General features: G+C 44.3%; 1 protein-coding gene across 1 annotated transcript in view; it reads right to left on the bottom strand.

The window, feature by feature from the left end:
- Nucleotides 1-1,983: 1,983 nt before the first annotated feature.
- Nucleotides 1,984-26,588, bottom strand: part of LOC142188979 (glycogen [starch] synthase, liver-like) — a 44,505-nt gene continuing 19,900 nt past the window's right edge. Inside the window, exons 7-10 of the mRNA XM_075262088.1 lie at nt 25,479-25,574; nt 25,222-25,385; nt 5,957-6,037; nt 1,984-2,325 (exon numbers count right to left, since the gene is read on the bottom strand). Of these exons, the coding sequence (XP_075118189.1) occupies nt 2,104-2,325; nt 5,957-6,037; nt 25,222-25,385; nt 25,479-25,574 (563 nt within the window). The 3' untranslated portion in view covers nt 1,984-2,103. The remainder of the gene's footprint in view (nt 2,326-5,956; nt 6,038-25,221; nt 25,386-25,478; nt 25,575-26,588) is intronic.

The raw sequence follows: 26,588 nt of genomic DNA, 5'->3' as shown, positions 1-26,588 counted from the left end.
AGCAGAATAGTGAGCGCAGCTCTGGGGTATAATACAGGATAAGTAATGTAATGTATGTACACAGTGACTGTACCGGCAGAATAGTGAGCACAGCTCTGGAGTATAATACAGGATAAGTAATGTAATGTATGTACACAGTGACTGCACCAGCAGAATAGTGAGCGCAGCTCTGGGGTATAATACAGGATAAGTAATGTAATGTATGTACACAGTGACTGTACCAGCAGAATAGTGAGCGCAGCTCTGGAGTATAATACAGGATAAGTAATGTAATGTATGTACACAGTGACTGTACCAGCAGAATAGTGAGCGCAGCTCTGGGGTATAATACAGGATAAGTAATGTAATGTATGTACACAGTGACTGTACCGGCAGAATAGTGAGCACAGCTCTGGAGTATAATACAGGATAAGTAATGTAATGTATGTACACAGTGACTGCACCAGCAGAATAGTGAGCGCAGCTCTGGAGTATAATACAGGATAAGTAATGTAATGTATGTACACAGTGACTGTACCGGCAGAATAGTGAGCGCAGCTCTGGAGTATAATACAGGATAAGTAATGTAATGTATGTACACAGTGACTGCACCGGCAGAATAGTGAGCGCAGCTCTGGAGTATAATACAGGATAAGTAATGTAATGTATGTACACAGTGACTGTACCAGCAGAATAATGAGCGCAGCTCTGGAGTATAATACAGGATCAGTAATGTAATGTATGTACACAGTGACTGCACCAGCAGAATAGTGAGCGCAGCTCTGGAGTATAATACAGGATAAGTAATGTAATGTATGTACACAGTGACTGCACCAGCAGAATAGTGAGCGCAGCTCTGGAGTATAATACAGGATCAGTAATGTAATGTATGTACACAGTGACTGCACCAGCAGAATAGTGAGCGCAGCTCTGGAGTATAATACAGGATAAGTAATGTAATGTATGTACACAGTGACTGTACCAGCAGAATAATGAGCGCAGCTCTGGAGTATAATACAGGATAAGTAATGTAATGTATGTACACAGTGACTGTACCAGCAGAATAGTGAGCGCAGCTCTGGAGTATAATACAGGATAAGTAATGTAATGTATGTACACAGTGACTGCACCAGCAGAATAGTGAGCGCAGCTCTGGAGTATAATACAGGATCAGTAATGTAATGTATGTACACAGTGACTGCACCAGCAGAATAGTGAGCGCAGCTCTGGAGTATAATACAGGATAAGTAATGTAATGTATGTACACAGTGACTGTACCAGCAGAATAATGAGCGCAGCTCTGGAGTATAATACAGGATAAGTAATGTAATGTATGTACACAGTGACTGTACCAGCAGAATAATGAGCGCAGCTCTGGAGTATAATACAGGATGTAACTCAGGACAAGTCGTGTAATATTTATAGTTACTGGTGTTCATTGGTTTCAGCTGAAGATGGCGCTCTGGACCAGGCGGGGTATCTACCGGAGCCGTTATTCAGCTGGTGACGGTGCCGCTTACTCTTCTCATGTATTATCAGTTCTATTCCGGGCCCCGGTGACATCTCCTCTCTGCCGTGTCTTCTTCCGTTCCGTTGATGCTTCGCCTCTTCCTTCTTTCCCCAGCAGTGATAGAATAAGGACAATGTACAGAGGGGAAGGTTTTGTATCCAGAGATCAGACAATAAAGTTCATGTGAAGTATTTTGGTTACAATTTGGAGTCTCTGATTGTTACTAATGGGTGACATCTCTGTAGAGGAGCCTCATGTCCTACTCCAGACACATACAAAGCTGCAGATAATCACATGTCCAATGTCACCCAGTTTCCTCCAGTCACACCACATGTGCTGTCAGACCTCAATATATGATCTTGTAAATGAAGCTCTGGATGTGACTAGAGTAGAAGACATGATAAGCCTCAGGGTGTAAGTACGAAGACCGAGCTTCAGCCCCTTCCCCAAAATAACACAGACCACACAGGACACTGGAAGCAAGGATATATTAACTATTTCACTACCACACACATATCAGACATAAAAGCAATATCTATATCTTGCAGGAGACACTATCAGCTCTGCCACAGGGGGGCGCCAGTACAATGTACAGAACTAGTACATGTAAGACATTAGTTCCTGTATTCTCCATGTTTCTTCTTCTTACCCTGAGACACCGGGCCAAGAGCAAATGTGGACTTTATGTTCTGGCGATCCCTCTCCACCTCCTCATCCTCATCATAGCGCTCATCATCCTCCACATCATCATCATCACTTTCACGGGGGCTTGAGGGCTGAGACACTGATGGAGATGGCGGGACAGAGGACGGTCTGGGGAATCGGAAACCATCAGTCTAGAAAGGGGAAGAGACGACAAAAATATATAGAGAGTATAAAGATGGAGTGTGAGAGGAGGAGAGGCTGATAACAGATAGTAATAGATTGTATTCCCCTGTCCTACAGTCGGCCTCTCCTCTCCTGACATGGCTGATAACAGATAGTAATAGATTGTATTCTCCTGTCCTACAGTCGGCCTCTCCCCTCCTGACATGGCTGATAACAGATAGTAATAGATTGTATTCCCCTGTCCTACAGTCGGCCTCTCCTGACACGGCTGATAACAGATAGTAATAGATTGTATTCCCCTGTCCTACAGTCGGCCTCTCCTCTCCTGACATGGCTGATAACAGATAGTAATAGATTGTATTCCCCTGTCCTACAATCGGCCTCTCCTCTCCTGACATGGCTGATAACAGATAGTAATAGATTGTATTCCCCTGTCCTACAGTCGGCCTCTCCTCTCCTGACATGGCTGATAACAGATAGTAATAGATTGTATTCCCCTGTCCTACAGTCGGCCTCTCCCCTCCTGACATGGCTGATAACAGATAGTAATAGATTGTATTCCCCTGTCCTACAGTCGGCCTCTCCTGACATGGCAGATAACAGATAGTAATAGATTGTATTCCCCTGTCCTACAGTCGGCCTCTCCTGACATGGCAGATAACAGATAGTAATAGATTGTATTCCCCTGTCCTACAGTCGGCCTCTCCTCTCCTGACATGGCTGATAACAGATAGTAATAGACTGTATTCCCCTGTCCTACAGTCGGCCTCTCCTGACATGGCTGATAACAGATAGTAATAGATTGTATTCTCCTGTCCTACAGTCGGCCTCTCCTCTCCTGACATGACTGATAACAGATAGTAATAGATTGTATTCCCCTGTCCTACAGTCGGCCTCTCCTCTCCTGACATGGCTGAAAACAGATAGTAATAGATTGTATTCTCCTGTCCTACAGTCGGCCTCTCCTCTCCTGACATGGCTGATAACAGATAGTAATAGATTGTATTCTCCTGTCCTACAGTCAGCCTCTCCTCTCCTGACATGGCTGATAACAGATAGTAATAGATTGTATTCTCCTGTCCTACAGTCGGCCTCTCCTCTCCTGACATGGCTGATAACAGATAGTAATAGATTGTATTCTCCTGTCCTACAGTCGGCCTCTCCTCTCCTGACATGGCTGATAACAGATAGTAATAGATTGTATTCCCCTGTCCTACAGTCGGCCTCTCCTCTCCTGACATGGCAGATAACAGATAGTAATAGATTGTATTCTCCTGTCCTACAGTCGGCCTCTCCTCTCCTGACATGGCTGATAACAGATAGTAATAGATTGTATTCCCCTGTCCTACAGTCGGCCTCTCCTGACATGGCTGATAACAGATAGTAATAGATTGTATTCTCCTGTCCTACAGTCGGCCTCTCCTCTCCTGACATGGCTGATAACAGATAGTAATAGATTGTATTCTCCTGTCCTACAGTCGGCCTCTCCTCTCCTGACATGGCTGATAACAGATAGTAATAGATTGTATTCTCCTGTCCTACAGTCGGCCTCTCCTCTCCTGACATGGCTGATAACAGATAGTAATAGATTGTATTCTCCTGTCCTACAGTCGGCCTCTCCTCTCCTGACATGGCAGATAACAGATAGTAATAGATTGTATTCTCCTGTCCTACAGTCGGCCTCTCCTCTCCTGACATGGCTGATAACAGATAGTAATAGATTGTATTCTCCTGTCCTACAGTCGGCCTCTCCCCTCCTGACATGGCTGATAACAGATAGTAATAGATTGTATTCTCCTGTCCTACAGTCGGCCTCTCCTCTCCTGACATGGCTGATAACAGATAGTAATAGATTGTATTCCCCTGTCCTACAGTCGGCCTCTCCCCTCCTGACATGGCTGATAACAGATAGTAATAGATTGTATTCCCCTGTCCTACAGTTGGCCTCTCCCCTCCTGACATGGCTGATAACAGATAGTAATAGATTGTATTCCCCTGTACTACAGTCGGCCTCTCCCCTCCTGACATGGCTGATAACAGATAGTAATAGATTGTATTCTCCTGTCCTACAGTCGGCCTCTCCTCTCCTGACATGGCTGATAACAGATAGTAATAGATTGTATTCCCCTGTCCTACAGTCGGCCTCTCCTCTCCTGACATGGCTGATAACAGATAGTAATAGATTGTATTCCCCTGTACTACAGTCGGCCTCTCCCCTCCTGACATGGCTGATAACAGATAGTAATAGATTGTATTCCCCTGTCCTACAGTCGGCCTCTCCTGACATGGCTGATAACAGATAGTAATATATTGTATTCCCCTGTCCTACAGTCGGCCTCTCCTCTCCTGACATGGCTGATAACAGATAGTAATATATTGTATTCCCCTGTCCTACAGTCGGCCTCTCCTCTCCTGACATGGCTGATAACAGATAGTAATAGATTGTATTCTCCTGTCCTACAGTCGTCCTCTCCTGACATGGCTGATAACAGATAGTAATAGATTGTATTCCCCTGTCCTACAGTAGGACAGGGGAATACAATCTATTACTATCTGTTATCAGCCATGTCAGGAGAGGAGAGGCCGACTGTAGGACAGGGGAATACAATCTATTACTATCTGTTATCAGCCATGTCAGGAGAGGAGAGGCCGACTGTAGGACAGGAGAATACAATCTATTACTATCTGTTATCAGCCATGTCAGGAGAGGCCGACTGTAGGACAGGGGAATACAATCTATTACTATCTGTTATCAGCTATGTCAGGAGAGGAGAGGCCGACTGTAGGACAGGAGAATACAATCTATTACTATCTGTTATCAGCCATGTCAGGAGAGGAGAGGCCGACTGTAGGACAGGAGAATACAATCTATTACTATCTGTTATCAGCCATGTCAGGAGAGGAGAGGCCGACTGTAGGACAGGGGAATACAATCTATTACTATCTGTTATCAGCCATGTCAGGAGAGGAGAGGCCGACTGTAGGACAGGGGAATACAATCTATTACTATATGTTATCAGTCATATCAGGAGAGGCCGACTGTAGGACAGGGGAATACAATCTATTACTATCTGTTATCAGCCATGTCAGGAGAGGAGAGGCCGACTGTAGGACAGGGGAATACAATCTATTACTATCTGTTATCAGCCATGTCAGGAGAGGAGAGGCCGACTGTAGGACAGGGGAATACAATCTATTACTATCTGTTATCAGCCAGGGACAGGAGAGGAGAGACCGACTGTAGGACAGGGGAATACAATCTATTACTATCTGTTATCAGCCATGTCAGGAGGGGCCGACTGTAGGACAGGAGAATACAATCTATTACTATCTGTTATCAGCCATGTCAGGAGAGGCCGACTGTAGGACAGGGGAATACAATCTGACTATCACTTGTTCTGGCTCAGACTTTATGATTTTATTGATTGTGGGTAATAAAGTGTTAATTACTGTGAGGAGAGAATTCGGAGGAATTAAAGCGGAGAGGACGGACGCCCCGACACCCAGAATTCCCCTGTCATACCCGGTCTGGTGCAACCCAGCTTTCCACACATCCCTTCCATATGATCCTGAATCAGGTTGCCCTGGATGAGCAGAGCAGGAGGATCTACAAGTAGGTGCCTCCTCGCCATCTCTCACCTTCGGGGGCGCACTCGGCTCCATTTCAAACTTCTCTGGAAACATTCTAGAAAGAGCCAAATGTCTGCCGTGCATGTAGAACTGCGGAGAGAAGAGAGGTGATACTGTGCAGTGTGTATATACAGAAGAGAGGTGATACTGTGCAGTGTGTACATACAGAAGAGAGGTGATACTGTGCAGTGTGTATATACAGAAGAGAGGTGATACTGTGCAGTGTGTATATACAGAAGAGAGGTGATACTGTGCAGTGTACATACAGAAGAGAGGTGATACTGTGCAGTGTGTATATACAGAAGAGAAGTGATACTGTGCAGTGTATACATACAGAAGAGAGGTGATACTGTGCAGTGTGTATATACAGAAGAGAGGTGATACTGTGCAGTGTGTACATACAGAAGAGAGGTGATACTGTGCAGTGTGTACATACAGAAGAGAGGTGATACTGTGCAGTGTGTATATACAGAAGAGAGGTGATACTGTGCAGTGTGTATATGCAGAAGAGAGGTGATACTGTGCAGTGTGTACATACAGAAGAGAGGTGATACTGTGCAGTGTGTATATACAGAAGAGAGGTGATACTGTGCAGTGTGTATATACAGAAGAGAGGTGATACTGTGCAGTGTGTATATACAGAAGAGAGGTGATACTGTGCAGTGTGTATATGCAGAAGAGAGGTGATACTGTGCAGTGTGTATATACAGAATAGAGGTGATACTGTGCAGTGTGTACATACAGAAGAGAGGCGATACTGTGTAGTGTGTACATACAGAAGAGAGGCGATACTGTGCAGTGTGTACATACAGAAGAGAGGTGATACTGTGCAGTGTGTACATACAGAAGAGAGGTGATACTGTGCAGTGTGTACATACAGAAGAGAGGCGATACTGTGCAGTGTGTATATACAGAAGATAGGTGATACTGTGCAGTTTGTATATACAGAAGAGAGGTGATACTGTGCAGTGTGTACATACAGAAGAGAGGTGATACTGTGCAGTGTGTATATACAGAAGAGAGGCGATACTGTGCAGTGTACATACAGAAGAGAGGTGATACTGTGCAGTGTGTACATTTAGAAGAGAGGTGATACTGTGCAGTGTGAATATACAGAAGAGAGGCGATACTGTGCAGTGTGTACATACAGAAGAGAGGTGATACTGTGCAGTGTGTACATACAGAAGAGAGGTGATACTGTGCAGTGTGTATATACAGAAGAGAGGTGATACTGTGCAGTGTGTATATACAGAAGAGAGGTGATACTGTGCAGTGTGTATATACAGAAGAGAGGTGATACTGTGCAGTGTGTATATACAGAAGAGAGGTGATACTGTGCAGTGTGTACATACAGAAGAGAGGTGATACTGTGCAGTGTGTACATACAGAAGAGAGGTGATACTGTGCAGTGTGTATATACAGAAGAGAGGTGATACTGTGCAGTGTGTACATACAGAAGAGAGGTGATACTGTGCAGTGTGTATATACAGAAGAGAGGTGATACTGTGCAGTGTGTATATACAGAAGAGAGGTGATACTGTGCAGTGTGTATATACAGAAGAGAGGTGATACTGTGCAGTGTGTATATACAGAAGAGAGGTGATACTGTGCAGTGTGTACATACAGAAGAGAGGCGATACTGTGCAGTGTGTACATACAGAAGAGAGGCGATACTGTGCAGTGTGTTATACAGAAGAGAGGTGATACTGTGCAGTGTGTATATGCAGAAGAGAGGTGATACTGTGCAGTGTGTACATACAGAAGAGAGGTGATACTGTGCAGTGTGTATATACAGAAGAGAGGTGATACTGTGCAGTGTGTATATACAGAAGAGAGATGATACTGTGCAGTGTGTACATACAGAAGAGAGGTGATACTGTGCAGTGTGTACATACAGAAGAGAGGTGATACTGTGCAGTGTGTATATACAGAAGAGAGGCGATACTGTACAGTGTGTACATACAGAAGAGAGGTGATACTGTGCAGTGTGTATATACAGAAGAGAGGTGATACTGTGCAGTGTGTATATACAGAAGAGAGGTGATACTGTGCAGTGTGTATATAGAGAAGAGAGGTGATACTGTGCAGTGTATACATACAGAAGAGAGGTGATACTGTGCAGTGTGTATGTACAGAAGAGAGGTGATACTGTGCAGTGTACATACAGAAGAGAGGTGATACTGTGCAGTGTGTATATACAGAAGAGAAGTGATACTGTGCAGTGTATACATACAGAAGAGAGGTGATACTGTGCAGTGTGTATATACAGAAGAGAGGTGATACTGTGCAGTGTGTACATACAGAAGAGAGGTGATACTGTGCAGTGTGTACATACAGAAGAGAGGTGATACTGTGCAGTGTGTATATACAGAAGAGAGGTGATACTGTGCAGTGTGTATATGCAGAAGAGAGGTGATACTGTGCAGTGTGTACATACAGAAGAGAGGTGATACTGTGCAGTGTGTATATACAGAAGAGAGGTGATACTGTGCAGTGTGTATATACAGAAGAGAGGTGATACTGTGCAGTGTGTATATACAGAAGAGAGGTGATACTGTGCAGTGTGTATATGCAGAAGAGAGGTGATACTGTGCAGTGTGTATATACAGAATAGAGGTGATACTGTGCAGTGTGTACATACAGAAGAGAGGCGATACTGTGTAGTGTGTACATACAGAAGAGAGGCGATACTGTGCAGTGTGTACATACAGAAGAGAGGTGATACTGTGCAGTGTGTACATACAGAAGAGAGGTGATACTGTGCAGTGTGTACATACAGAAGAGAGGCGATACTGTGCAGTGTGTATATACAGAAGATAGGTGATACTGTGCAGTTTGTATATACAGAAGAGAGGTGATACTGTGCAGTGTGTACATACAGAAGAGAGGTGATACTGTGCAGTGTGTATATACAGAAGAGAGGCGATACTGTGCAGTGTACATACAGAAGAGAGGTGATACTGTGCAGTGTGTACATTTAGAAGAGAGGTGATACTGTGCAGTGTGAATATACAGAAGAGAGGCGATACTGTGCAGTGTGTACATACAGAAGAGAGGTGATACTGTGCAGTGTGTACATACAGAAGAGAGGTGATACTGTGCAGTGTGTATATACAGAAGAGAGGTGATACTGTGCAGTGTGTATATACAGAAGAGAGGTGATACTGTGCAGTGTGTATATACAGAAGAGAGGTGATACTGTGCAGTGTGTATATACAGAAGAGAGGTGATACTGTGCAGTGTGTACATACAGAAGAGAGGTGATACTGTGCAGTGTGTACATACAGAAGAGAGGTGATACTGTGCAGTGTGTATATACAGAAGAGAGGTGATACTGTGCAGTGTGTACATACAGAAGAGAGGTGATACTGTGCAGTGTGTATATACAGAAGAGAGGTGATACTGTGCAGTGTGTATATACAGAAGAGAGGTGATACTGTGCAGTGTGTATATACAGAAGAGAGGTGATACTGTGCAGTGTGTATATACAGAAGAGAGGTGATACTGTGCAGTGTGTACATACAGAAGAGAGGCGATACTGTGCAGTGTGTACATACAGAAGAGAGGCGATACTGTGCAGTGTGTTATACAGAAGAGAGGTGATACTGTGCAGTGTGTATATGCAGAAGAGAGGTGATACTGTGCAGTGTGTACATACAGAAGAGAGGTGATACTGTGCAGTGTGTATATACAGAAGAGAGGTGATACTGTGCAGTGTGTATATACAGAAGAGAGATGATACTGTGCAGTGTGTACATACAGAAGAGAGGTGATACTGTGCAGTGTGTACATACAGAAGAGAGGTGATACTGTGCAGTGTGTATATACAGAAGAGAGGCGATACTGTACAGTGTGTACATACAGAAGAGAGGTGATACTGTGCAGTGTGTATATACAGAAGAGAGGTGATACTGTGCAGTGTGTATATACAGAAGAGAGGTGATACTGTGCAGTGTGTATATAGAGAAGAGAGGTGATACTGTGCAGTGTATACATACAGAAGAGAGGTGATACTGTGCAGTGTGTATGTACAGAAGAGAGGTGATTCTGTGCAGTGTGTACATACAGAAGAGAGGTGATACTGTGCAGTGTGTATATACAGAAGAGAGGTGATACTGTGCAGTGTGTATATACAGAAGAGAGGTGATACTGTGCAGTGTGTATATGCAGAAGAGAGGTGATACTGTGCAGTGTGTATATACAGAAGAGAGGTGATACTGTGCAGTGTGTATATACAGAAGAGAGGTGATACTGTGCAGTGTGTACATACAGAAGAGAGGTGATACTGTGCAGTGTGTATATACAGAAGAGAGGTGATACTGTGCAGTGTGTATATACAGAAGAGAGGTGATACTGTGCAGTGTGTACATACAGAAGAGAGGTGATACTGTGCAGTGTGTACATGCAGAAGAGAGGTGATACTGTGCAGTGTGTATATACAGAAGAGAGGTGATACTGTGCAGTGTGTGTATACACAGGAGAGAGGTGATACTGTGCAGTGTGTATATACAGAAGAGAGGTGATACTGTGCAGTGTGTATATACAGAAGAGAGGTGATACTGTGCAGTGTGTACATACAGAAGAGAGGTGATACTGTGCAGTGTGTACATACAGAAGAGAGGTGATACTGTGCAGTGTGTATATACAGAAGAGAGGTGATACTGTGCAGTGTGTATATACAGAAGAGAGGTGATACTGTGCAGTGTGTACATACAGAAGAGAGGTGATACTGTGCAGTGTGTATATACAGAGCAGAGGTGATACTGTGCAGTGTGTACATACAGAAGAGAGGTGATACTGTGCAGTGTGTATATACAGAAGAGAGGTGATACTGTGCAGTGTGTATGTACAGAAGAGAGGTGATACTGTGCAGTGTACATACAGAAGAGAGGTGATACTGTGCAGTGTGTACATACAGAAGAGAGGTGATACTGTGCAGTGTGTATATACAGAAGAGAGGTGATACTGTGCAGTGTGTATATACAGAAGAGAGGCGATACTGTGCAGTGTGTATATACAGAAGAGAGGTGATACTGTGCAGTGTGTACATACAGAAGAGAGGTGATACTGTGCAGTGTGTATATACAGAAGAGAGGTGATACTGTGCAGTGTGTATATACAGAAGAGAGGTGATACTGTGCAGTGTGTACATACAGAAGAGAGGTGATACTGTGCAGTGTGTACATACAGAAGAGAGGTGATACTGTGCAGTGTGTACATACAGAAGAGAGGTGATACTGTGCAGTGTGTATATACAGAAGAGAGGTGATACTGTGCAGTGTGTATATACAGAAGAGAGGCGATACTGTGCAGTGTGTATATACAGAAGAGAGGTGATACTGTGCAGTGTGTATATACAGAAGAGAGGTGATACTGTGCAGTGTGTATATACAGAAGAGAGGTGATACTGTGCAGTGTGTATATACAGAAGAGAGGCGATACTGTGCAGTGTGTATATACAGAAGAGAGGTGATACTGTGCAGTGTGTATATACAGAAGAGAGGTGATACTGTGCAGTGTGTATATACAGAAGAGAGGTGATACTGTGCAGTGTGTATATACAGAAGAGAGGTGATACTGTGCAGTGTGTACATACAGAAGAGAGGTGATACTGTGCAGTGTGTATATGCAGAAGAGAGGTGATACTGTGCAGTGTGTATATACAGAAGAGAGGTGATACTGTGCAGTGTGTGTATATACAGGAGAGAGGTGATACTGTGCAGTGTGTATATACAGAAGAGAGGTGATACTGTGCAGTGTGTATATACAGAAAAGAGGTGATACTGTGCAGTGTGTACATACAGAAGAGAGGTGATACTGTGCAGTGTGTACATACAGAAGAGAGGTGATACTGTGCAGTGTGTATACACAGAAGAGAGGTGATACTGTGCAGTGTGTACATACAGAAGAGAGGTGATACTGTGCAGTGTGTATACACAGAAGAGAGGTGATACTGTGCAGTGTGTATATACAGAAGAGAGGTGATACTGTGCAGTGTGTATATACAGAAGAGAGGTGATACTGTGCAGTGAGTATATACAGAAGAGAGGTGATACTGTGCAGTGTACATACAGAAGAGAGGTGATACTGTGCAGTGTGTATATGCAGAAGAGAGGTGATACTGTGCAGTGTGTACATACAGAAGAGAGGTGATACTGTGCAGTCTGTATATACAGAAGAGAGGTGATACTGTGCAGTGTGTACATACAGAAGAGAGGTGATACTGTGCAGTGTGTACATACAGAAGAGAGGTGATACTGTGCAGTGTGTATATACAGAAGAGAGGTGATACTGTGCAGTGTGTATATACAGAAGAGAGGTGATACTGTGCAGTGTGTATATACAGAAGAGAGGTGATACTGTGCAGTGTGTATATGCAGAAGAGAGGTGATACTGTGCAGTGTGTATATACAGAAGAGAGGTGATACTGTGCAGTGTGTATATACAGAAGAGAGGTGATACTGTGCAGTGTGTATATACAGAAGAGAGGTGATACTGTGCAGTGTGTATATACAGAAGAGAGGTGATACTGTGCAGTGTGTACATACAGAAGAGAGGTGATACTGTGCAGTGTGTATATACAGAAGAGAGGTGATACTGTGCAGTGTGTACATACAGAAGAGAGGCGATACTGTGCAGTGTGTACATACAGAAGAGAGGTGATACTGTGCAGTGTGTACATACAGAAGAGAGGCGATACTGTGCAGTGTGTATATACAGAAGAGAGGTGATACTGTGCAGTGTGTATATACAGAAGAGCGGTGATACTGTGCAGTGTGTACATACAAAAGAGAGGTGATACTGTGCAGTGTGTATATACAGAAGTGAAGCGATACTGTGCAGTGTACATACAGAAGAGAGGTGATACTGTGCAGTGTGTACATTCAGAAGAGAGGTGATACTGTGCAGTGTGTATATACAGAAGAGAGGCGATACTGTGCAGTGTGTACATACAGAAGAGAGGTGATACTGTGCTGTGTGTACATACAGAAGAGAGGTGATACTGTGCAGTGTGTACATACAGAAGAGAGGCGATACTGTGCAGTGTGTATATACAGAAGAGAGGTGATACTGTGCAGTGTGTATATACAGAAGAGAGGTGATACTGTGCAGTGTGTATATACAGAAGAGAGGCAATACTGTGCAGTGTACATACAGAAGAGAGGTGATACTGTGCAGTGTGTACATACAGAAGAGAGGTGATACTGTGCAGTTTGTATATACAGAAGAGAGGCGATACTGTGCAGTGTGTACATACAGAAGAGAGGTGATACTGTGCAGTGTGTACATACAGAAGAGAGGTGATACTGTGCAGTGTGTATATACAGAAGAGAGGTGATACTGTGCAGTGTGTATATAGAGAAGAGAGGTGATACTGTGCAGTGTGTATATACAGAAGAGAGGTGATACTGTGCAGTGTGTACATACAGAATAGAGGTGATACTGTGCAGTGTGTATATACAGAAGAGAGGCGATACTGTGCAGTGTGTACATACAGAAGAGAGGCGATACTGTGCAGTGTGTTCTACAGAAGAGAGGTGATACTGTGCAGTGTGTATATGCAGAAGAGAGGTGATACTGTGCAGTGTTTACATACAGAAGAGAGGTGATACTGTGCAGTGTGTATATACAGAAGAGAGGCGATACTGTGCAGTGTGTACATACAGAAGAGAAGTGATACTGTGCAGTGTGTACATACAGAAGAGAGGTGATACTGTGCAGTTTGTATATACAGAAGAGAGGTGATACTGTGCAGTGTGTATATACACAAGAGAGGTGATACTGTGCAGTGTGTACATACAGAAGAGAGGTGATACTGTGCAGTGTGTATATGCATAAGAGAGGTGATACTGTGCAGTGTGTATATACAGAAGAGAGGTGATACTGTGCAGTGTGTGTATATACAGGAGAGAGGTGATACTGTGCAGTGTGTATATACAGAAGAGAGGTGATACTGTGCAGTGTGTATATACAGAAGAGAGGTGATACTGTGCAGTGTGTATATACAGAAGAGAGGTGATACTGTGCAGTGTGTACATACAGAAGAGAGGTGATACTGTGCAGTGTACATACAGAAGAGAGGTGATACTGTGCAGTGTGTACATACAGAAGAGAGGTGATACTGTGCAGTGTGTACATACAGAAGAGAGGTGATACTGTGCAGTGTGTACATACAGAAGAGAGGTGATACTGTGCAGTGTGTATACACAGAAGAGAGGTGATACTGTGCAGTGTGTACATACAGAAGAGAGGTGATACTCTGCAGTGTGTATATACAGAAGAGAGGTGATACTGTGCAGTGTGTATATACAGAAGAGAGGTGATACTGTGCAGTGTGTATATACAGAAGAGAGGTGATACTGTGCAGTGAGTATATACAGAAGAGAGGTGATACTGTGCAGTGTACATACAGAAGAGAGGTGATACTGTGCAGTGTGTATATGCAGAAGAGAGGTGATACTGTGCAGTGTGTACATACAGAAGAGAGGTGATACTGTGCAGTCTGTATATACAGAAGAGAGGTGATACTGTGCAGTGTGTACATACAGAAGAGAGGTGATACTGTGCAGTGTGTACATACAGAAGAGAGGTGATACTGTGCAGTGTGTATATACAGAAGAGAGGTGATACTGTGCAGTGTGTATATACAGAAGAGAGGTGATACTGTGCAGTGTGTATATACAGAAGAGAGGTGATACTGTGCAGTGTGTACATACAGAAGAGAGGTGATACTGTGCAGTGTGTACATACAGAAGAGAGGTGATACTGTGCAGTGTGTATATACAGAAGAGAGGTGATACTGTACAGTGTGTACATACAGAAGAGAGGTGATACTGTGCAGTGTGTATATACAGAAGAGAGGTGATACTGTGCAGTGTGTATATACAGAAGAGAGGTGATACTGTGCAGTGTGTATATAGAGAAGAGAGGTGATACTGTGCAGTGTATACATACAGAAGAGAGGTGATACTGTGCAGTGTGTATATACAGAAGAGAGGTGATACTGTGCAGTGTGTACATACAGAAGAGAGGTGATACTGTGCAGTGTGTATATACAGAAGAGAGGTGATACTGTGCAGTGTGTATATACAGAAGAGAGGTGATACTGTGCAGTGTGTATATGCAGAAGAGAGGTGATACTGTGCAGTGTGTATATACAGAAGAGAGGTGATACTGTGCAGTGTGTATATACAGAAGAGAGGTGATACTGTGCAGTGTGTATATACAGAAGAGAGGTGATACTGTGCAGTGTGTACATACAGAAGAGAGGTGATACTGTGCAGTGTTTATATGCAGAAGAGAGGTGATACTGTGCAGTGTGTATATACAGAAGAGAGGTGATACTGTGCAGTGTGTGTATATACAGGAGAGAGGTGATACTGTGCAGTGTGTATATACAGAAGAGAGGTGATACTGTGCAGTGTGTACATACAGAAGAGAGGTGATACTGTGCAGTGTGTACATACAGAAGAGAGGTGATACTGTGCAGTGTGTACATACAGAAGAGAGGTGATACTGTGCAGTGTGTATATACAGAAGAGAGGTGATACTGTGCAGTGTTTATATACAGAAGAGAGGTGATACTGTGCAGTGTGTACATACAGAAGATAGGTGATACTGTGCAGTGTGTACATACAGAAGAGAGGTGATACTGTGCAGTGTGTACATACAGAAGAGAGGTGATACTGTGCAGTGTGTATATACAGAAGAGAGGTGATACTGTGCAGTGTGTATATACAGAAGAGAGGTGATACTGTGCAGTGTGTACATACAGAAGAGAGGTGATACTGTGCAGTGTGTATATACAGAAGAGAGGTGATACTGTGCAGTGTGTACATACAGAAGAGAGGTGATACTGTGCAGTGTGTATATACAGAAGAGAGGTGATACTGTGCAGTGTGTATATACAGAAGAGAGGTGATACTGTGCAGTGTGTACATACAGAAGAGAGGTGATACTGTGCAGTGTGTATATACAGAAGAGAGGTGATACTGTGCAGTGTGTACATACAGAAGAGAGGTGATACTGTGCAGTGTGTATATACAGAAGAGAGGTGATACTGTGCAGTGTGTACATACAGAAGAGAGGTGATACTGTGCAGTGTGTATATACAGAAGAGAGGTGATACTGTGCAGTGTGTACATACAGAAGAGAGGTGATACTGTGCAGTGTGTATATACAGCAGAGAGGTGATACTGTGCAGTGTGCGGCCAGCAGGACATCTATCTCTGTGCAGTATATATGCCCCCACCAGGGTCCCCCTACCACCACCCCGACACTTACGAGGTCCTACAAAGGGAAGCCGTCCACTTCCAACCCAAAGGCAGAGTACTAATATGCGGAGACCTGAATGCAAGGACAGGCACAGAGATAGACTACCTGCCTCCTGACGACAACCCACATACGCACGGTAGTGAGATCCACCACCCAGAACCCACACAGACAAGAAGAAACAGCCAAGACAGAATTGTCAACAAGAGTGGGAGACAACTGCTGAACATGTGCCGAAGCCTAGGACTGTACATAATAAACGGACGTACCACAGGCGATCCCAGAGGACGCTTCACACTAAACTCTCAAGTGGGCAACAGCGTGGTGGACTATGCCATTACAGACGCAGACCTGTCAGACATTGAAGACTTCACAATCGCACCTGACTCCCATCTATCAGACCACAACCAGATCCTACTATACATGAGAACCAGGAACAAAACACCCATACATGAGCCCCAACAGTCCGGCCTCTACAACCTACCAAGACATTTCACATGGGCCAACCACCAGGCCATAGAATATAGCAACGCAACCAACCGACCCGAAATCAAGACACTGCTCACAAACTTCCATACAAACAACTATCAGCCAGACCAACAGGGAGTCACCAGAGCTGTGAAGGATCTCAAGTACATCCTACAGACCACAGCAGAACTAGCAGGCCTGAAACCAACCAAACCCATAAGACAAACCAACAAACAGTCCCACAAATGGTTCGACAGCGACTGCAGAGCACTACGCCATACCCTAAGAACAGCCTCCAACCAAAAACACAGGGACCCCAACAACAAGGAGGTGAGGGAAGCCTACAGCAATCTATGCAAGCAATACAAGGGCACCCTCAGAGAGAAGAAACAGAGGTACCTCTCCCACAAAATAGAGCAACTAGAGGACTCCCTCCAGGACAGCTCATTCTGGGAGACCTGGCACCACATGGGCACAAAGCCCAAGAAAAACTCTCTCCACATCCAAAATGGCAATATCTGGCTCAACTACTTCAGAGGTCTCTACAAAAACATCCCAGAAGAAGAACTAACTGCAGAACAGCAACAGATAATCACCAAACTGAGGGACATGGAGAAAGTCATCAAAGACTTCCAGAACCCTCTGGACTCACCAATCACCATAAAAGATATACAGGAAAGAATTGTCCTGCTGAAAGGCAAAAAGGCCAGTGGCCCTGACGGCATCCTACCAGAGATGATGAAATACAGCTCTCCAGCAATACACGCGGCACTGGCAAAGCTATTCACCCTCGTGCTCAATGCTGGACACTTCCCCGAAGACTGGAACAAAGGCCTCATAACCCCCATCTACAAGAATGGGGACCAATATGACCCCAACAACTACAGAGGGATCTGCGTCAGCAGCACATAGCTGGGGAAACTGTACAACAGCATCATCAATAACAGAATCCTCACCTTCCTCACACAACACGGGGTCCTCAGCAAGAGCCAAGCAGGGTTCATGCCAAACCACCGCACCACAGACCATATCTACACCCTGCACAGCCTCATCAAGACACACGTCCACAACACCAGAAGAGGCAAGATATTCACCTGCTTCGTGGACTTTAAGAAGGCGTTTGATTCAGTATGGCACCCAGGCCTACTCCTAAAGCTCCTAGAGAGTGGAATAGGAGGAAGAACGTACGACGTCATCAAGAGCTCCTACACCGGAAACCAGTGCAGTGTGAAGGTGAATGGGAAAAGGACAGCATACTTCCAACAGGCCCGAGGGGTCAGACAAGGCTGTAGCCTGAGCCCAACGCTCTTCAACATCTATATCAATGAACTGGCTACAGCCCTGGAGGCCTCACCAACCCCAGGCCTCACCCTGAACAATCGAGAGGTGAAGTTCCTGCTATACGCCGACGACCTCCTACTCCTGGCCCCCACCGAGAAAGACCTCCAAGAAAGCCTGTCAGTGCTGGAAAAATTCAGCACCACATGGGCCCTACCTATCAACCAGAAGAAGACCAAAATCATGGTATTCCAGAAGAAGGGCCACAATAAAGCCTCCACCACCTCACAATTCACACTGAACGGCTCCACACTGGAGAAAACCAACAGCTACACCGACCTGGGGCTGGAGCTCAGCCAATCAGGAAGCTTCAAAGCAGCAATAGAAACCCTGAAAGCAAAAGCCTGCAGAACCTTCTACGCCATCAGAAGACAACTGTACCACCTCAAACCACCGGTGAGGGTCTGGATGAAGATATTTGACGCTGTCATCTCCCCGATCCTTCTCTATGGCAGTGAGGTTTGGGGCCCAGCCACCTACCCAGACCAGTCAAGGTGGGATTCCAGCCCAACAGAGAACTTCCACCTGGAGTTCTGCAAATACCTGCTCCATCTCCATCGCAACACCACCAACATGGCCTGCAGGGCAGAGCTAGGCAGACTCCCCCTATGGCTCACCATACAGAAGAGGGCGCTAGCTTTCCAGGCACACATCCAGGTGAGCGACTCCTACCACCACCAAGCATGGCTAAGCCACCGGAGCAAACCAGACATTCACCAACCAAACAGCAGCCAACCACCAAACCAAAAACACCAACAGATGATAACCAAGGCCGAAATAAAGGCGACCACAGAGGCAAACAGAGAGCGGTACATTGAAGAATGGAGAAACGAAATAAATAACTCCAAGAAACTCACCAATGTGTACCAATCCCTACAAAGGGACTACACCATGGCCACCTACCTGGAGAGAATACGCCACCCCAAGCACAGACAGACCCTGAGCCGGTACAGACTGAGCGCCCACAACCTAGAGATAGAGACGGGGCGATACAGGCAGACGTACAAGCCACGGGAGAAGAGACTGTGCCAGCACTGTGACCAGGGGGCCCTAGAAGACCAGACCCACTTCCTGCTACACTGCACCAAATACTCAGCTATGAGGGCCGTCTACTACCAAAGACTCTCTGCCCACATCCCAGACTGGGAGAAGAGGAAACTCTACATCCTACTGGGAGAAGAAGAGGCCACTGTGGAGATCGCTGCCCAATACGTGTCCAGCTGTCACCAAACCAGAGGAAGATGAGACTCCATGGACTGTTATATTTATCCCAAAACACCCGCCCCACCCCCACCTCCCCATATAGCAGCCACCAACTAAGAGGAAGATGAGACTCCATGGACTGTTATAACCGAACCCCCCCCCCCATACCAACCACCCACCCAACCCAACTCCCCCCCCACCCACCCACCCACTTTACTAGCTTTGGCAATGCCAAATACCTATTCGGACGTGCCAATAAAGCATTTTTGATTTGATTTGATTTGATTTACAGAAGAGAGGTGATACTGTGCAGTGTGTATATATAGAAGAGAGGTGATACTGTGCAGTGTGTACATACAGAAGAGAGGTGATACTGTGCAGTGTGTATATATAGAAGAGAGGTGATACTGTGCAGTGTGTACATACAGAAGAGAGGTGATACTGTGCAGTGTGTACATACAGAAGAGAGGTGATACTGTGCAGTGTGTATATACAGAAGAGAGGTGATACTGTGCAGTGTGTATATACAGAAGAGAGGCGATACTGTGCAGTGTGTATATACAGAAGAGAGGTGATACTGTGCAGTGTGTATATACAGAAGAGAGGTGATACTGTGCAGTGTGTATATACAGAAGAGAGGTGATACTGTGCAGTGTGTATATACAGAAGAGAGGCGATACTGTGCAGTGTGTATATACAGAAGAGAGGTGATACTGTGCAGTGTGTATATACAGAAGAGTGGTGATACTGTGCAGTGTGTATATACAGAAGAGAGGTGATACTGTGCAGTGTGTATATACAGAAGAGAGGTGATACTGTGCAGTCTGTATATACAGAAGAGAGGTGATACTGTGCAGTGTGTACATACAGAAGAGAGGTGATACTGTGCAGTGTGTATATGCAGAAGAGAGGTGATACTGTGCAGTGTGTATATACAGAAGAGAGGTGATACTGTGCAGTGTGTGTATATACAGGAGAGAGGTGATACTGTGCAGTGTGTACATACAGAAGAGAGGTGATACTGTGCAGTGTGTATATACAGAAGAGAGGTGATACTGTGCAGTGTGTACATACAGAAGAGAGGTGATACTGTGCAGTGTGTATATACAGAAGAGAGGTGATACTGTGCAGTGTGTATATACAGAAGAGAGGTGATACTGTGCAGTGTGTACATACAGAAGAGAGGTGATACTGTGCAGTGTGTATATACAGAAGAGAGGTGATACTGTGCAGTGTGTATATACAGAAGAGAGGTGATACTGTGCAGTGTGTACATACAGAAGAGAGGTGATACTGTGCAGTGTGTATATACAGAAGAGAGGTGATACTGTGCAGTGTACATACAGAAGAGAGGTGATACTGTGCAGTGTGTATATACAGAAGAGAGGTGATACTGTGCAGTGTACATACAGAAGAGAGGTGATACTGTGCAGTGTGTATGTACAGAAGAGAGGTGATACTGTGCAGTGTACATACAGAAGAGAGGTGATACTGTGCAGTGTTTATATGCAGAAGAGAGGTGATACTGTGCAGTGTGTATATACAGAAGAGAGGTGATACTGTGCAGTGTGTGTATATACAGGAGAGAGGTGATACTGTGCAGTGTGTATATACAGAAGAGAGGTGATACTGTGCAGTGTGTATATACAGAAGAGAGGTGATACTGTGCAGTGTGTACATACAGAAGAGAGGTGATACTGTGCAGTGTGTACATACAGAAGAGAGGTGATACTGTGCAGTGTGTATATACAGAAGAGAGGTGATACTGTGCAGTGTGTATATACAGAAGAGAGGTGATACTGTGCAGTGTGTACATACAGAAGAGAGGTGATACTGTGCAGTGTGTACATACAGAAGAGAGGTGATACTGTGCAGTGTGTACATACAAAAGAGAGGTGATACTGTGCAGTGTGTATATACAGAAGAGAGGTGATACTGTGCAGTGTGTATATACAGAAGAGAGGTGATACTGTGCAGTGTGTACATACAGAAGAGAGGTGATACTGTGCAGTGTGTATATACAGAAGAGAGGTGATACTGTGCAGTGTGTACATACAGAAGAGAGGTGATACTGTGCAGTGTGTATATACAGAAGAGAGGTGATACTGTGCAGTGTGTACATACAGAAGAGAGGTGATACTGTGCAGTGTGTATATACAGAAGAGAGGTGATACTGTGCAGTGTGTATATGCAGAAGAGAGGTGATACTGTGCAGTGTGTACATACAGAAGAGAGGTGATACTGTGCAGTGTGTATATACAGAAGAGAGGTGATACTGTGCAGTGTGTATGTACAGAAGAGAGGTGATACTGTGCAGTGTGTATCTACAGAAGAGAGGTGATACTGTGCAGTGTGTATATACAGAAGAGAGGTGATACTGTGCAGTGTGTATATACAGAAGAGAGGTGATACTGTGCAGTGAGTATATACAGAAGAGAGGTGATACTGTGCAGTGTACATACAGAAGAGAGGTGATACTGTGCAGTGTGTATATGCAGAAGAGAGGTGATACTGTGCAGTGTGTATATACAGAAGAGAGGTGATACTGTGCAGTGTGTATATACAGAAGAGAGGTGATACTGTGCAGTGTGTATATACAGAAGAGAGGTGATACTGTGCAGTGAGTATATACAGAAGAGAGGTGATACTGTGCAGTGTACATACAGAAGAGAGGTGATACTGTGCAGTGTGTATATGCAGAAGAGAGGTGATACTGTGCAGTGTGTACATACAGAAGAGAGGTGATACTGTGCAGTCTGTATATACAGAAGAGAGGTGATACTGTGCAGTGTGTACATACAGAAGAGAGGTGATACTGTGCAGTGTGTATATACAGAAGAGAGGTGATACTGTGCAGTGTGTATATACAGAAGAGAGGTGATACTGTGCAGTGTGTATATACAGAAGAGAGGTGATACTGTGCAGTGTGTACATACAGAAGAGAGGTGATACTGTGCAGTGTGTATATACAGAAGAGAGGTGATACTGTGCAGTGTACATACAGAAGAGAGGTGATACTGTGCAGTGTGTATATACAGAAGAGAGGTGATACTGTGCAGTGTACATACAGAAGAGAGGTGATACTGTGCAGTGTGTATATACAGAAGAGAGGTGATACTGTGCAGTGTGTATATACAGAAGAGAGGTGATACTGTGCAGTGTGTACATACAGAAGAGAGGTGATACTGTGCAGTGTGTACATACAGAAGAGAGGTGATACTGTGCAGTGTGTATATACAGAAGAGAGGTGATACTGTGCAGTCTGTATATACAGAAGAGAGGTGATACTGTGCAGTGTGTATATACAGAAGAGAGGTGATACTGTGCAGTGTGTACATACAGAAGAGAGGTGATACTGTGCAGTGTGTATATACAGAAGAGAGGTGATACTGTGCAGTGTGTACATACAGAAGAGAGGTGATACTGTGCAGTGTGTATATACAGAAGAGAGGTGATACTGTGCAGTGTGTACATACAGAAGAGAGGTGATACTGTGCAGTGTGTATATACAGAAGAGAGGTGATACTGTGCAGTGTGTATATACAGAAGAGAGGTGATACTGTGCAGTGTGTATATACAGAAGAGAGGTGATACTGTGCAGTGTGTATATACAGAAGAGAGGTGATACTGTGCAGTGTGTATATGCATAAGAGAGGTGATACTGTGCAGTGTGTATATACAGAAGAGAGGTGATACTGTGCAGTGTGTGTATATACAGGAGAGAGGTGATACTGTGCAGTGTGTATATACAGAAGAGAGGTGATACTGTGCAGTGTGTACATACAGAAGAGAGGTGATACTGTGCAGTGTGTATATACAGAAGAGAGGTGATACTGTGCAGTGTGTATATACAGAAGAGAGGTGATACTGTGCAGTGTGTACATACAGAAGAGAGGTGATACTGTGCAGTGTGTACATACAGAAGAGAGGTGATACTGTGCAGTGTGTACATACAGAAGAGAGGTGATACTGTGCAGTGTGTATACACAGAAGAGAGGTGATACTGTGCAGTGTGTACATACAGAAGAGAGGTGATACTGTGCAGTGTGTATATACAGAAGAGAGGTGATACTGTGCAGTGTGTATATACAGAAGAGAGGTGATACTGTGCAGTGTGTACATACAGAAGAGAGGTGATACTGTGCAGTGTGTACATACAGAAGAGAGGTGATACTGTGCAGTGTACATACAGAAGAGAGGTGATACTGTGCAGTGTGTATATACAGAAGAGAGGTGATACTGTGCAGTGTGTATATATAGAAGAGAGGTGATACTGTGCAGTGTGTACATACAGAAGAGAGGTGATACTGTGCAGTGTGTATATACAGAAGAGAGGTGATACTGTGCAGTGTACATACAGAAGAGAGGTGATACTGTGCAGTGTGTATATACAGAAGAGAGGTGATACTGTGCAGTGTGTATATACAGAAGAGAGGTGATACTGTGCAGTGTGTATATACAGAAGAGAGGTGATACTGTGCAGTGTGTACATACAGAAGAGAGGTGATACTGTGCAGTGTGTACATACAGAAGAGAGGTGATACTGTGCAGTGTGTATATACAGAAGAGAGGTGATACTGTGCAGTGTGTATATACAGAAGAGAGGTGATACTGTGCAGTGTGTATATACAGAAGAGAGGTGATACTGTGCAGTGTGTATATACAGAAGAGAGGTGATACTGTGCAGTCTGTATATACAGAAGAGAGGTGATACTGTGCAGTGTGTACATACAGAAGAGAGGTGATACTGTGCAGTGTGTATATACAGAAGAGAGGTGATACTGTGCAGTGTGTGTATATACAGGAGAGAGGTGATACTGTGCAGTGTGTACATACAGAAGAGAGGTGATACTGTGCAGTGTGTATATACAGAAGAGAGGTGATACTGTGCAGTGTGTATATACAGAAGAGAGGTGATACTGTGCAGTGTGTATATACAGAAGAGAGGTGATACTGTGCAGTGTCTATATACAGAAGAGAGGTGATACTGTGCAGTGTGTATATACAGAAGAGAGGTGATACTGTGCAGTGTGTATATACAGAAGAGAGGTGATACTGTGCAGTGTGTATATACAGAAGAGAGTTGATACTGTGCAGTGTGTACATACAGAAGAGAGGTGATACTGTGCAGTGTGTACATACAGAAGAGAGGTGATACTGTGCAGTGTGTATATACAGAAGAGAGGTGATACTGTGCAGTGTGTATATGCAGAAGAGAGGTGATACTGTGCAGTGTGTACATACAGAAGAGAGGTGATACTGTGCAGTGTGTATATACAGAAGAGAGGTGATACTGTGCAGTGTGTATGTACAGAAGAGAGGTGATACTGTGCAGTGAGTTTATACAGAAGAGAGGTGATACTGTGCAGTGTGTATATACAGAAGAGAGGTGATACTGTGCAGTGTGTATATGCAGAAGAGAGGTGATACTGTGCAGTTTGTACATACAGAAGAGAGGTGATACTGTGCAGTGTGTATATACAGAAGAGAGGTGATACTGTGCAGTGTGTATATGCAGAAGAGAGGTGATACTGTGCAGTGTGTACATACAGAAGAGAGGTGATACTGTGCAGTGTGTATATACAGAAGAGAGGTGATACTGTGCAGTGTGTATATACAGAAGAGAGGTGATACTGTGCAGTGTGTACATACAGAAGAGAGGTGATACTGTGCAGTGTGTATATACAGAAGAGAGGTGATACTGTGCAGTGTGTATATACAGAAGAGAGGTGATACTGTGCAGTGTGTATATACAGAAGAGAGGTGATACTGTGCAGTGTGTACATACAGAAGAGAGGTGATACTGTGCAGTGTGTATATACAGAAGAGAGGTGATACTGTGCAGTGTGTACATACAGAAGAGAGGTGATACTGTGCAGTGTACATACAGAAGAGAGGTGATACCGTGCAGTGTGTATATACAGAAGAGAGGTGATACTGTGCAGTGTGTACATACAGAAGAGAGGTGATACTGTGCAGTGTCTGTATCTTACACGGCCCAGGTATCTCCAGTCCAGCAGATCTGACAGCCGTTCCGTCCGGTTCCGCTGGATGATTCTTTGGCGCCGTGACTGCTGACAGAAGGAGTACAGGATCTGGGTCAGCTGATTACACGATTCATCAGGGGAGCGGAAACGACGGTCCACAATGTAAATCCCTAAAATGAATCACAGGTTACATCTAACCACAGTACACTGGAGGCCAGAGTCCACAGCAGCACAGAGGGATTAAGGAAGGCAGGCTCTTTTACCATAAGCAGCTGGGTCCGCAACATGTTCCTGCATGAAGCAGCCAAATCCGGAGAGGTTGGTGGTGACGCTGGGGATTCCCATCACTGTGCATTCAGCTGGAGAGAAGAAAACCAGATCAGTCAGTGAAAACTTTATTAATATCAGAAAACAAGAACAAAAATAATAGACCCCAGACCTTTAAATATCCAGTGTGAGATACAGATTCACATTGTCCTCACCCTTACTACCTGACTATACAATCTGTTTGTGCTGTGTGCAGAATCTTCAGTGTATTGTATGTCATACAGCTTCACATTGTTCTCTTCTGACTCATATTACCTGAGATACAGCTTCATACTGCCTGACTATACTATCTATATGTCCTGTGTGCAGAATCTCCAGTGTATATTATGAGATACAGCTTCATACTGCCTGGCTATACTACCTGTGTCTCCTGTGTGCAGAATCACCAATGTATCTTTTGAGATAGGACTTCATACTGCCTGTCTATACTACCTGTGTGCAGAATCTCCAATGTATATTATGAGATCCAGCTTTGTACTGCCTGTCTATACTATCTATATGTCCTGTGTGCAGAATCTCCAGTGTATATTATGAGATCCAGCTTTGTACTGCCTGTCTATACTATCTCTGTGTCCTGTGTGCAGAATCTCCGGTGTATATTTTGAGATACAGCTTCATACTGCCTGTCTATACTACCTGTGTCTCCTGTGTGCAGAATCTCCGGTGTATATTTTGAGATACAGCTTCATACTGCCTGTCTATACTATGTCTTTGTCCTGTGTGCAGAATCTCCGGTGTATATTTTGAGATACAGCTTCATACTGCCTGTCTATACTACCTGTGTCTCCTGTGTGCAGAATCTCCGGTGTATATTTTGAGATAAAGCTTCATACTGCCTGTCTATACTACCTGTGTCTCCTGTGTGCAGAATCTCCGGTGTATATTTTGAGATAAAGCTTCATACTGCCTGTCTAAACTATCTCTGTGTCCTGTGTGCAGAATCTCCGGTGTATATTTTGAGATAAAGCTTCATACTGCCTGTCTAAACTATCTCTGTGTCCTGTGTGCAGAATCTCCAGTGTATATTTTGAGATACAGCTTCATAC

Source organism: Leptodactylus fuscus, unplaced genomic scaffold (assembly GCF_031893055.1).
Source record: "Leptodactylus fuscus isolate aLepFus1 unplaced genomic scaffold, aLepFus1.hap2 HAP2_SCAFFOLD_902, whole genome shotgun sequence".
In the NCBI taxonomy this organism is placed as follows: Eukaryota; Metazoa; Chordata; class Amphibia; order Anura; family Leptodactylidae; genus Leptodactylus; species Leptodactylus fuscus.
Note: the sequence above shows the minus strand (reverse complement) of the source record. Positions and strands in the feature narration are given on the sequence as shown.